General features: G+C 43.5%; 1 protein-coding gene across 1 annotated transcript in view; it reads left to right on the top strand.

The window, feature by feature from the left end:
• The window catches only part of LOC117201351 (retinitis pigmentosa 9 protein-like), a 207,397-nt gene extending 197,842 nt beyond the window's left edge, over window positions 1–9,555 (top strand). The window contains exon 5 of the mRNA XM_049714471.1: window positions 7,754–9,555. Coding sequence (XP_049570428.1) covers window positions 7,754–7,830 — 77 coding nt within the window. The 3' untranslated portion in view covers window positions 7,831–9,555. The remainder of the gene's footprint in view (window positions 1–7,753) is intronic.
• Window positions 9,556–12,517: the final 2,962 nt, after the last annotated feature.

A 12,517-nucleotide genomic window follows, 5' to 3' on the forward strand; every position in this document is an offset into this window, starting at 1 on the left:
CTCCTTTGAGGGCTCCTCTTAACTCAGAATGATGAACAGCGGAAATGTCCGTGTACTGCAAGGGAAGCCCCGTCACCACTCACAGTTACACAATGGTTAGACATCAGAGTATTTCCTGAAGTCCGGATGATTCAAGGTGAACAGCAGCACCCAAAGTACAATTCCCAGTCTAGGCTGGGACCTTGTCTGTTTTCTTCACTTCTGAATCCTCACTGCTTGGCCTATTATTGGTGTAGAAGGAAGTATATGTGGAATTTAAAAAAAATTATGGATAGATCTCCAAATAAAGATGGGTCCACTCCATGCAGAGGATGCAGAAAATGCCCAGGAATGTGGTCAGAAGTGCTTGGGGCTTTCCAGAGTAATTATGAGGAACACAGTATGGCTACAGTTTAGAGTGGAGGGCTAGAGGCACTGCTGCCAAGGCTGGAAAGTGTAAAAAAATTGTCAAAGACTTTGAAATAGGAAAGGAAAAGAAAAGATTACAAGGTGTCATATCAGTAGAATGCTGGGCATTGACTTGTGCCCTCTTCCATATCATCTGGTTCTATAGTGTTCTGCACCTTTCAGTGTCTTTGACCTTTTTTACACATTGTAAGTTATGTAACTCTGATAGCAATGCAAATGATTCTTGTCTATAGAAATGAAAACGAATTTTGTCTGGCAGAGTTGCAATTGATTCCCTGCCTCCTCAACACCCCAAACCCTACAGTTGGAAGCATCTAGTTTTGCATCTGTTAACGAATTCCTTTCAGCATATCTGAGTGCCTGTGTATGTGTCTGCTCTGTGGACACTCCTTTGAATTGGGTTTTAATGCCTTATAAGTTCCTCATTAATTCATGGCTAAGTAAAATCTTTGACATGTGCTTACTTTATATTTGTCTGAGTCATGATTTTATCCTTTATGAAAAATGATACTTTAACAGAAAATAGATGAGAGTTCAGTTCTGAAGGGCCTTGAAATCCACTTTAGAGGGTTTAAATTTTAATAGTGTCAGAGGTTCTCAAAGCAGAAACAAAATGGGATTAGATTTGTGTTTTCAAACAAACACATGTGGTTGGGGTGGAGAGACCAGCTATTGGGCCACTGCCAGAGTCCAGGTAGGAGAAGGTGGGAGATGGAGTAGGGCCCAGCCCAAAGCCTTAACATGTAGTGACGCCAGGTGCTTCATAAACACTTAAAGATTAACAAAATGGATGAATTAAGTACTAACTTAAGGAAAGGGGAGATCAGCGAAGCATTTCTGAAGACAAGTTTCAATTAGGCACACCCACTACCTTCCAGACTCAATAATTTAAAACTTTCTGGGACTTCCCTGGTGGCACAGTGGTTAAGAATCTGCCTGTCAATGCAGGGGACATGGGTTTGAGCCCTGATCCGGGAAGATCCCACATGCTGTGGAGCAACAAAGCCCGTGCGCCACAAGTACTGAGCCTGAGCTCTAGAGCCTGCGAGCCACAACTACTAAAGCCTGTGTGCCTAGAGCTTGTGCTCCACAACAAGAGAAGCCACTGCAACAAAGAGTAGCCCCCGCTCGCTGCAACTAGAGAAAGCCCATGAACAGCAACGAAGACTCAACACAGCCAAAAAAAAAAAAAAAAAAAAATTTAAAACTTTCTGATTAAATGCTTTCGATTTATATTTTCACTGACCCTTATTAATATGATTTTTTTTGGTAGCACCGAGTACCAAATCTTAACACATATTCTAAAATCCTCTTTAACTCAATTCTGTACTCATTGTTACAGCACTGTTTCTGTTGACTCAAAATCTTTAGCCCATAGGGTCTCACAATTGTCACATCTAGAAAGAGTATTATGCTTCAAAGAGAGGTAAGTACAGAAATTGGTGCTTTAAGGGTGTGGTAGACAGTTTCAACAGGGCCTCCGGTGAACCACTTGTGGAGTCTCCTCCCACACTGGCCCTGTGACTTTTTTGGCCAATGGGACATTATCAGGTGTGGTATAAGCAGAGGTTGGATACACGGTTGTGTGTTGGGGTTTGTCTTCTGGAACATTCTCTCTTGGAACCCAACTACCATGTGCTATTGAAGTCTAGTTTTCCCTGTTGGAGAGAGGCCACGTGGGAGGAGCCAGAGTTGGAGATAGCACATGAAAAGAAAGGCCATGTAGAGGAGAACTGGGGTTCCTGCCAGCTCCCAGCTGAATGTGGGCTGCATGAGTGACCTGAGACACAGTCTTCCAGACTTAGGAGAAATGATAAATTGTTATAATTTTAAGCTGCTAAGTTTTGCTGCATGTGTGCATGTGTGTGTTTCATACAGCAAAGGGAAACTGAAACTGAAATAGGGTGAGAGCAGCTTTCCTAGAGGGGAACCAGGAAGGGTACATCTGAGCCAAGTTCACTGTTTGAAAAATTCTCAATCAATGGCCCCAGCGATTTTGTTCAACCACAGTTCCTATTTTCAGTGAGGTAGCAAGTGCACCCTCTTTGTGAGCTGTCTTAGCATCAGCTCTCAGCTGACTAAAGTCAATAGTTCTTTGAGCACCTCATATACTTTATCCCCTGCCTGTTATGCCTGAATATCAACAGAGGGAAAGGAAACATGGCAAGCCCTAAGGTACAATCGGGATTCTAAAGAGATCCGAATAATTGGCTGTCTATGTAAGACAGATGCCTGTAAAATTGGTTTCACCATAGCAAGCTTTTGAGAGGTTTGGGGAATTGGGTCCATTTGGCTAATTTTTCTTTATATTTAACACACACACACACACACACACACACACACACACACACGTATAAAAAAAAGTTTGAACATGAAATTAGGGCTAATGAAAATGAGGTATGACAACCCTAACTGACTTTGATTTGTTCTTGCTTTGGGTATATTTTTTTATCTCACAGAGCCAGGAATTTTTTTCATTTTTATTTTTTAATATATATATTTATTTATTTTTGGCTGCGTTGGGTCTTTGTTGCTGCATGCAGGCTCTCTCTCTAGTTGCAGCGAGTGGGAGCCACTCTTCATTGTGGTGCGTGGGCTTCTCTTGTTGCAGAGCACGGGCTCTAAGCGCGTGGGCTTCAGTAGTTGTGGAACTCGAGCTCAGTAGTTGTGGCTTGCGGGCTCTAGAGCTCAGAACCAGTAGTTGTGATGCATGGGCTGAGCAGCTCCACAGCATGAGGGATCCTCCCAGACCAGGGCTCAAACCTGCATCCCTCATATCGGCAGGCGGATTCCCAACCACTGCACCACCAGGGAAGTCCCAGGAATTTTAATTGTAGAACTTAGCTACTCTTAGGAGACCTAAAAAACAAACACCTGCTGGAAGATATAACAGTAAATGCTCTCTTTGCAGTATTGTCTATCAGAAATTACTCGGCTTAATCTCCACCCTTTATCCCTTGCTCTCCTACTCGTCCTACTTATCAACATCTATAATATTGAATAATTTTAATTGCTTTGCTTGAGGAATAATATTTGGTTCCAAACCCAGGATTGGCTGTTGGGCCTTTGGCTGAGTGGATAAAGTGGGCTGAAGGCAAGAGAGACTACTCAGGGCGATTTCTGTGGAGGGTGTGTGAAGGAAGGGCAGAGGGGAGGTGGTGAGTTACCAGGGAGGTAGGTCCGGAGGGGTGTTTCAAGGGAGAATTGTTGGGATGAACGGCTGTGCACTGAGGTTCTCCACTCCTCTGTGTCTGCTTCTATGGACTCTTCAGTGAAATGTCCATGACCAGGAAATTTGCTGAGGAACTGGTCTGTTTTGAGATGTATCAAAGTGCTGAGTCCTTGGGTGTGAGGGAAGCAGAGCCTTCCCATGGAGAGCCACACCACCTGGGTGCCACTGGTAATGTCTGTGGCAAGAACTTCTGTGGTATAGTTAGCAGAAACTGGCCTTCACACAAAGTGCCCCCACGCTCATTAAGAAGAGCTCTCTTCTTTTCTTCTGTGAGTAGGCCAAATGGATTTGATAAATCAAGGACTGACTTCTTGGGGAGGGGTAATGGGTAGGTTGGGAGTAGGAGATGGAGCCACTGCTGCTGGCCTAGTCTTGTTAAAAGAAGCCCGATTTTGTTTGGGAGGCGATTCCCAGCCCCAGGTGAGGAATCAGGTTTGGCTTAAGCTAATCATGGGATCTCATTTCTCTTTGCTAGTGTTTTAGGGAACTGGACATATGACGTGGTGCTGGCCAGTGAGATGTAGGAGGGGACATTTGCTAGGTGATTTCTAGGGACAAGTTTTTTGCCTAACAAAAAAGAGCTATGTACTAAGAGAAGGCTCTTTCCCACCAGTCCTCTTCCTTCCTGCTTGGATTGTTATTATGTGACTCTGCAATGATTGGCGTTTTGGCAGCCATCTTGTGATCCTGAGAAGGCCAACACAAGTGCAGAAAAGCTGAACAATCTTGGGACTACCTATCTCCAGATATTTTCTTAGATGAGATAAATAATACGTTTGTGGTTTTGTTTTGTTTTACTTTTCTACATTAAAAAAATTTTATTTATTTATTTTAGTTTTGGCTGCGTTGGGTCTTGGTTGCTGTGCACAGGCTTTCTCTAGTTGTGGCCAGTGGGGGCTACTCTTGTTGCGGTGTGCAGGCTTCTCATTGCGGTGGCTTCTCTTTGTTGTGGAGCACGGGCTCTAGGAGCGAGGGCTTCAGTAGTTGTGGCACACGGGCTCCGTAGTTGTGGCTTCCAGGCTCTAGAGCACAGGCTCAGTAGCTGTGGCGCAAGGGCTTAAGTTGCTCCATGGCATGTTGGATCTTCCTGGACTAGAGATCGAACACATGTCCCCTGCATTGGCAGGAAGATTCTTAACCATTGCGCCACCAGGGAAGTCTCTACATTTTTTTTAAATTAAAGAAAAATTCTTAAAAGGTGGTGGGAGATGAGGCAGTTGCAGCCACTGGCAGCCTGTTCTTGGATGAAACTTTGTTACGTAGGGAAGTAGGAACCCAGAGCTGCTATTACAAGGAGGCGCGGGGTGAAAGGGGACTTTTCCTTAAGAGGGGAGGAACCTTGCTTTGTCTGTAGTTGGATTGCCAGGGCCTAGCATAATTCTGGCCACTCCCAGGGGGTCAATGAAGCTTCGAGGCGCCAGGCTCGCAAGATGCTGGAGCCTTTCCTTTTGGATAAGGCAGAGACAGGAAGGCTTAGCCTGATCGCCAACAGTGTAGCACCCTCCCCCTAAGCTCACCCACCCCAGCTGCGTGGGAACCTGGGCCGGGAGGAGGGGATGCTCCTGTGCCCCAGAGCTGGGGGTGGGTGGAGAAAGCAAAGCCCTGCCCACTGACAAGGTTATATCTCCAGTCTTTCGGTTCAATGCATTTGTGGTTAAGCAAGCCGCTGTTGGTCAGGTTTTCCTGTTATGCCCAGCTGATATAGAACCCAAGTATTTTCTCCTACTCTGTTCATGGGCTAAATGAAGTTGGATGCTTCACTGTCTTCACCTGCAGTGCAGAGTTGGAGTCTCCAAGTTGCAGCCTGAGACAGCTGCAGAATTGAGGTCGTGCTCTGGGGTCGTGTTGGGTTTGCTCTGGTTGCTAGGCATCAGACTGGGGTCTGGTCCCCACAGAGCTGTCTCTCTCCTTACTTTACCTTCATTTGCACTCGCTACCTCCTTCCTCTAAGAACTGCATTTGCCGGCTGGGGCAGCAGCCCCTAGCTTGGAGGGAGACCCCAGAGGCAGCTCATGCTCCAGCCGGGCCCAGGTGTGTTCCACTTTGGCTGAGATCCTTTCAACCTAGACAAGGCACCAGGAGTTCCCCACAGCTCATGGGTGTAGATGCAGTGTTCCACCTGCAACCACCTTGGTCACCTCTGAGGTGTTCTCTGTTGTGTGGTCTGCCCCTTCCTTTCTTCCACTTCATGCCCCACACCTTAAGCTCTAGTACAGGTCCTGCTGCAGTATTTACTTAAAGGGTAAGTCATTTAACATGTCTATCTCACAGTTTCCAAGTTGCTGGATAATCACACATGTATTTAATTGTTACTGTGGGGACCAGAGGAAGTGTAAACGCCCTGGTCTCAGTTGGGCACTGCTGCTTCTCCTGCTTTGACCTCATGTCCTGGTTAGGATGCCACTGGGCACCCCCTGGTTGCTAGGCCCAGCCCCCCTTCATACAGCAGAATTGGTGATTGGTCCTTTGTTTGTCAGGCCATGGCTTCATAGTCTGTTGTGACCCTAGTTCCATTTTAAATAAATAGCCCTTTGGACAAACTGGCAAAAAATGTTCTTCAAATGTTAAAAAATATACAAAGTAAATGTGCACAGATCTAAAACAATTCTGTCATTTTCAAAATGCTCAGATTTGATAAATGGTGGGAGTTTGACATAGTACAGTGGTTAAGAACATGCGTGGGTCTGAGTCAGAAAGACCTAGATTTGAACCTGCATAAAGTTGGACAGGTAGCTTAACCTCCCTGAACATAAGATGGAAATACTCCAAGCTTGACCGTGCTGTTACAATGATGACATGACTATACAGTGATGACATGCTAACAGGTGTTGATATGTACTAGGGCCAGCATTTTATATAGAGATTTCGATGGCAAATTTCTTATTATCTTCACCCATTTCACAGATGATGAACCTAAAAAATAGGTGAGATAATCTCCTAACATCATACAGCTATTAATTGTGCAGCTGGGCTTTGAATCTAGGACATCATCAGAAGCCCTGCTCTGAACAATCAGCTAGGTGCTGCATTTAACGTATCCTCCAACACATAGAAAGTGCTTAAGGAAGGCTGTCTATGATAATAATTGTTATAAAGCACATTGTCTGAAGACTCATTAGATGAATTTGTTTAAAATTCCTTTAAATGCTCCAAAGATGGTAAAATAAGAATAATACAAGCTAACAGATGCAAAGACATTGCAGAATGTTAAAAATTAGTTTTAGTTTATAACATAACTTGTAATCATATAAATTATTTTAGAGGAGAAGAGGCCCAACTTCCTGTTGTCAGATGTGGCCTGCCGGCTTGTCCTTGTTATGTATCAGCTTCTTATAGCCTCCTGGTCACCATTTTTGCCTTCCTGCTGGGGCCCACTCATGCCCTTGATGAAGCCTAGACAGGCCCCGGGGACTAGGCTCCTCCACCTGGCTTCTCTCTCTCCCAGGGCTGGGCACTGGGCCTGCCCCACACTGGCCATGTGTAATGTCTCTCCTAGTTTTGTTTGTTCCACTTTCTGAGTTTCTGTTCTAATGCACAGGTGCACAAACTTCGTTTGAGAGTTCGATAGCCAGTCTGAAATAAGTGAGTTTATTATGTGTAATCGTTAACTACTTCCCAGGCATTAGCCCATTTAACTTTCACAATGAGACAGATACTATTATTAATTCTAATCTTGATACAGATGTTAAAACTCTTTAAGTAAAAAACTCTAGCCAGAGTCATAGGTTTGACATTAGCTTGTGCATGTGGGAGGAAAGGAAAGTGTCGTCAATCTTTTCCCAGCTTAAAGAAAATTTCCAAATATTTGTACCTTCCAGAAAACAAAATATCAATTTAAATATCATTACAAGGGCAATACATTATTAAGAAAGGAGATCAGACTTTAAGAGGTGAAAGTAAAATGATAGACTTTAAGAGGTGAAAGTTTACTTTCATAGTCGGGGTGTCTTAGACGACTTCTTTGGTAGAAAAACCACCTGCAAGGGAAATTTTGTGACAGAGTCCTCACTGCTTTTCTGCAGCTGGAGGAGAGGGCTAGCTTGTGGAGATTTCTGTCATCAGCAGGTGGGGCGGCATTTCTCATGGACATGACTGGTATTTTTCTCTCCTTAGTACTGATAGAAACAAAAGCTGACCTGAGAAACTCAACCAACAAGGAGAAAGGGAAACCGGTAGAAGAGGATTATTAACAAAAGGCACATGCGTGCTGTTCTGAAGAGTCTTATTTTGTGCCCCCCTCTCTCCCCACCCCGGCCATCCACCTCCACTCTTTTTTTTTTTTTAAACTTTGCTTTTAGTTCGTCGCCCCTAAGCAGATACCGGGAATCAGGGCCCAGGCTGGGGCTGCCCGGCTCAGCCAGCGAGTCTATACAGTGTGTGCAGGGGTGCCGTTCGCCCCCTCCAGGTAAATGCAAGGACATGGTCGGCCAGGTCCTGGGGGATTTGGGTGAGATGGGGCCAGGCTGCAGGGCTAGTGGGTTCCATTAGGCAGCTGTCAGATGTCGAGAGAGGAAGCAGGGGACAGGGAGGGGGTTTGAGAGGGCGTAGTGGGCGCCGGCCCCAAGCCCCCAGCGCCCAGCACTCCGCCCTGTAAGCTGCTGGTGTCCTTGCCGCCCAGCGAGGCGAGGTGCGAGTCGTGCGTGAACTGGACGCTGGACACGTGGCTGCCGTGACCCCAGTCCAAGAGGCTCGGCGCCTTGGCGCACGCGCACAGGTACTGGAAGAGGTCCGCTTGGCGGAAGTCGTCGGACGCAGTCACCGTACGCTCGTTGTGGGAGCAGCACAGGGAGTGATGTCGGTTCCATCTGAGCCATCTGGCCACATGCCATAGACATGGCAGTCGAGCACGCAGGTGTGGGTGGCCCACTCCAGTTCTCAGCTCTCATAGTGATTCCTCAGCAGCTTACAGCCTCCAGCCACGTACCAGTAAAGGATCTCATAGTCCCAGAATTGGACATGATGAAGTTCCTATCCTTGGACCAGTCAGGGTGAGTGATGAAGCTGCAGTGACCCACACAGTGGCCAAAGCGGCTGGACTTGGTACCACTACTGGAAGCTCTACTCTTCTTTATACTGCTCTGTGGCCTGGGATGTAGATGAAATACAGGAGGCCCAGTTTAATTTGAATTTGAACTTTAGTAAACAAACAGGTTTTTAGTATAAGTGTGTCTCATGCAATATTTGGGACATACTTATACCAGAAAGGTATTTGTTGTTTATCAGAAATTTAAATATATTTGGGCTCCTGTATTTTTTATTTATTTTTATTTTATATTGGAGTATAGTTGATTAACAATGTTGTGTTAGTTTCAGGTGTACAGCAAAGTGATTCAGTTATACATATACATGTATCTGTTCTTTTTCAAAATTCTTTTCCCATTTAGGTTATTATAGAACATTGAGCAGAGTTCCCTGTGCTATACAGTAGGGCCTTGTTGGTTATCTATTTTATTTTTTTTTGGCCACGCCACGAGGCTTGTGGTATTTTAGTTCCCCGACCAGGGATCAGACCCGGGCCCCCTGCAGTGGAAGCACAAGAGTCCTAACCACGGGACCTCCAGGGAATTCCTGAGGTTATCTGTTTTAAATATAGCAATGTGTGCATGTCAATCCCAAACTTCCAATCTATCCCTTCCCCTTCCCCTTCCCCCCCTGGTAACCATAAGTTTGGCTCTCTGAGTCTGTGAGTCTTTCTGTTTTGTAAATGAGTTAATTTGTATCTTTTTTTTTTGATTCCGCATATAAGTGATATCATATGATATTTGTCTCTCTCTGTCTGACTTACTTCTTCACTTAGTATGATAATCTCCAGGTCCATCCATGTTGCTGCAGTTGGCACGATTTCATTCTTTTTAATGGCTAATATTCCATTGTATGTTATTATATTATTGTTATTATTAAACCTGGCAACCCTAGTTTGGGAGGCTGCATCAGCAGGCTCCTGTCCTCTGGCTTCCCATTGTGTTTGATCAGTGGGAGGCACTGGTGGGAGGAAGGGGGCTGGAAGAGGAGGAGGTGGAGGTATTGGCTGTGTGACTTGCTCTGGCCAATAAAATGAGGCAGAAGTGATGGATGCCATTGATAAGCCTCAGTGAACCCAGCAGGACTTGTAAGATCCCAGAACAGAGGAAGGGAGCAGCCCTAAGTACAGTGAGGAGGGAGGAGCAGGGCTCTAGGTAGAAAACTGGGATTGGGACAGAGGGCTATAACAATTGCTGATTGGCTGGTGCCGTTCAATATTCAAGATATGTTTCTAAAAAATCAACAGACTCATTTTGGGAAGCTGGTGCACCTTAGCTTAGTCTAATTTTTATAGAGTTTTCACTTTTCTGGTTTGTGAGAGTGGAAGCAACAGTGAATCAAAGACTTCATTTGAAAAAATGGCAGAACTTCAATTTAAAAAAATGTTAAGTAAAGAAATTTCATGGATTTCTCATTTTGCTGGGTAAGCTTTGAGAATATTGTCTTGACACCTAGACAGATATGAAAACCATTTATTTCCTAACTCTAAGGGCCTTGCATTACCGTGAAGGCAGTGAAATTTCTTTTGGAGGGTTCTAGGTCAATAGTTCATTTAAGAAAAGCTTTAATTCATGTCTGCAAGAGATAAGGAGATGGACTGTTCTCCTAATAGGTTCTTTTACAGGCCCTCCCCCTCAGTGTAGGGCCGTGGCCACGTCCTCTTCATCTTTTTATTCCTAGCGTTCGATGCAGTTCCTGCCATGTAGATGATGGTTGTGTAAATGTTTGTGGGATTGAAGTGAATTTTAGTCTTTTGCATTTGACAGACTAATATACAAATAGACCATATATGAAAATATAACTCTGATTTTCTATCTACAGCAACGAGTCCAGAAAACCAAACAACTCTCATAGCAACTGGCCCAAAATGGTCAAGACTTGATTAATAACTGACAGCTTCTCTAATTTTTGCCCCTACTTTCAACTTTGGACCGATTGGAGAAAGCCAGATATGCTCCCCTAACTAATCACATAAGGTGCTCCACTTCTAGTTAGCCTGCCTGCAGCTTCCCATGCCAACAGCCTTCAGTCAAGGGCATGCCTCAGGTCTTCCCTTTTTTCCACCATAAAGCTCTTCCACTCCTCTGCCTGACTTTGAGTCTCTGCCAAAACATGAGTGACGGTGGCTGACTCCTTTGCTAGAGCAGGCTCTGAAAATAATAGCCTTTGGAATATCTGCTTTATTTAATGAATTGAAATAGAAGATTTATTTTAATTAAATGCAACCAACATTCATTGAATGACCAGTATATGCCAGGTGTTAGGCTATTTGCTGTTTACTACTTAAAAAGAAAATGGTTGTTATCATAATTTTTAAAATTAAAAACTTAAATGTAATATTTTAATTAATAAAATTTTAATATTTAATATATTAATTAAAACAACCATTTGTATTTTGATATTTTATCAAAACATTCAGACCGATCTATTATTTATTAAATTGTTTTAGATGAAGATGTATTATAATAAAATTACATGGGTAAGTACAAACCCCAAGTTGCTTGAAATCTTACCTACTTTGGGATCCAAAATCGAGGTTTCAATGCTGAATCTGTAAAAGAAACTAAGTCCTGGACATGATCATGGCCACTTTCCCTCAGAACTTTTTCTGTAAATGGCCAGACAGTGAATATTTTGGCTTTGTGGGCCATTCAGTCTTTGTCAAAATGACTCGACTTGAGGGTTGCAGAGCAAAAGCAACAAGAGATAACGTGTAAAGCAATGAGTGTTGGTCTGTTCCAGTACTAAAATTTGTTTATGAACCCTGAAAATTGAATTTCATATACTTGTCACATATCATGAAAAATTCTTCTTTTTATTTTTTCCCAACAATTTAGAAGAAATAAAAAACATTCTTAGCTCACAGGCTGTATAAAAACAGGCGACAGACCACATTTGGCTCGGGGGCCGTTGTTTGCCTCATAACATAAAAATACTCTGAATATCTTTAAATATAACAGCTGGCAACACAGATGATATTGAGACTAGTTGGTCCTTTTCCTATGTACTTCTGCTGTGATTGTATATGTCCTTGTGTATGGTATATGGTACAAGGTATATGCCTTTCTTAGTGAGGCTAGATTCATGCACACACATACACACACACACCCCACATACAAATTTCATATAAAATTGCAAGAATATTTTCACATACATATGTTTTATATATTATCGATAATTAAAAATAACATCATGATGTCTTCTCTGTCTTTGGCTTCCTTTAGAATTATGTTTCCTGTTTCTGTTTAGACTCTGGCTCAGAACTGGGTGGGAGGGAAAGAAACAGAATAACCAGCCCAGTAGGTGCAGACGTCCTTTAAAGTCGGAGGGAATTACAGATATTATGTTTCCTTTTCTAGCTTTATTTCCTACCACAGGGTAATGACAATTAAGAGCAATTGAACCACTCCCTGCTAACAGCCTCTAGATTTCAATCACAGGATCTTTGGCAGAAATTCAACCACAGTAAAACCCATGGCGCCTTGCTGGGAAATTAGTGACATACTTGCTTCTCTCTCCCTACCTCTGTCTTTGACAGACACCTTAAATCTATCCCTGCATCTTCCCTGCTATGCCTTAACTGTGGCTCCAGATTCCTGCTAAACACAGCGCTGCAGGCAGCCACTACCAATCAAATGCAGGCACACTAAACAAAACTGATTTGCCATGTATGTGATATTTTTGTCTCAATCTTGATCTAAGAAAGCTCAGTTGTTGAAATTTATCATGTGAAGAACAGTTGAAAAGCTGAGAAGGGAGATTCATGTGACTTTCAGATTTGGTCTTTTTTTACTTAGACCATGAAATCTAGTGGCTTTTTTACTTTTTTTTTATTCTTTGCTTCTTAGAAGTGGT

Source organism: Orcinus orca, chromosome 9, assembly GCF_937001465.1.
Source record: "Orcinus orca chromosome 9, mOrcOrc1.1, whole genome shotgun sequence".
Taxonomy (NCBI): Eukaryota; Metazoa; Chordata; class Mammalia; order Artiodactyla; family Delphinidae; genus Orcinus; species Orcinus orca.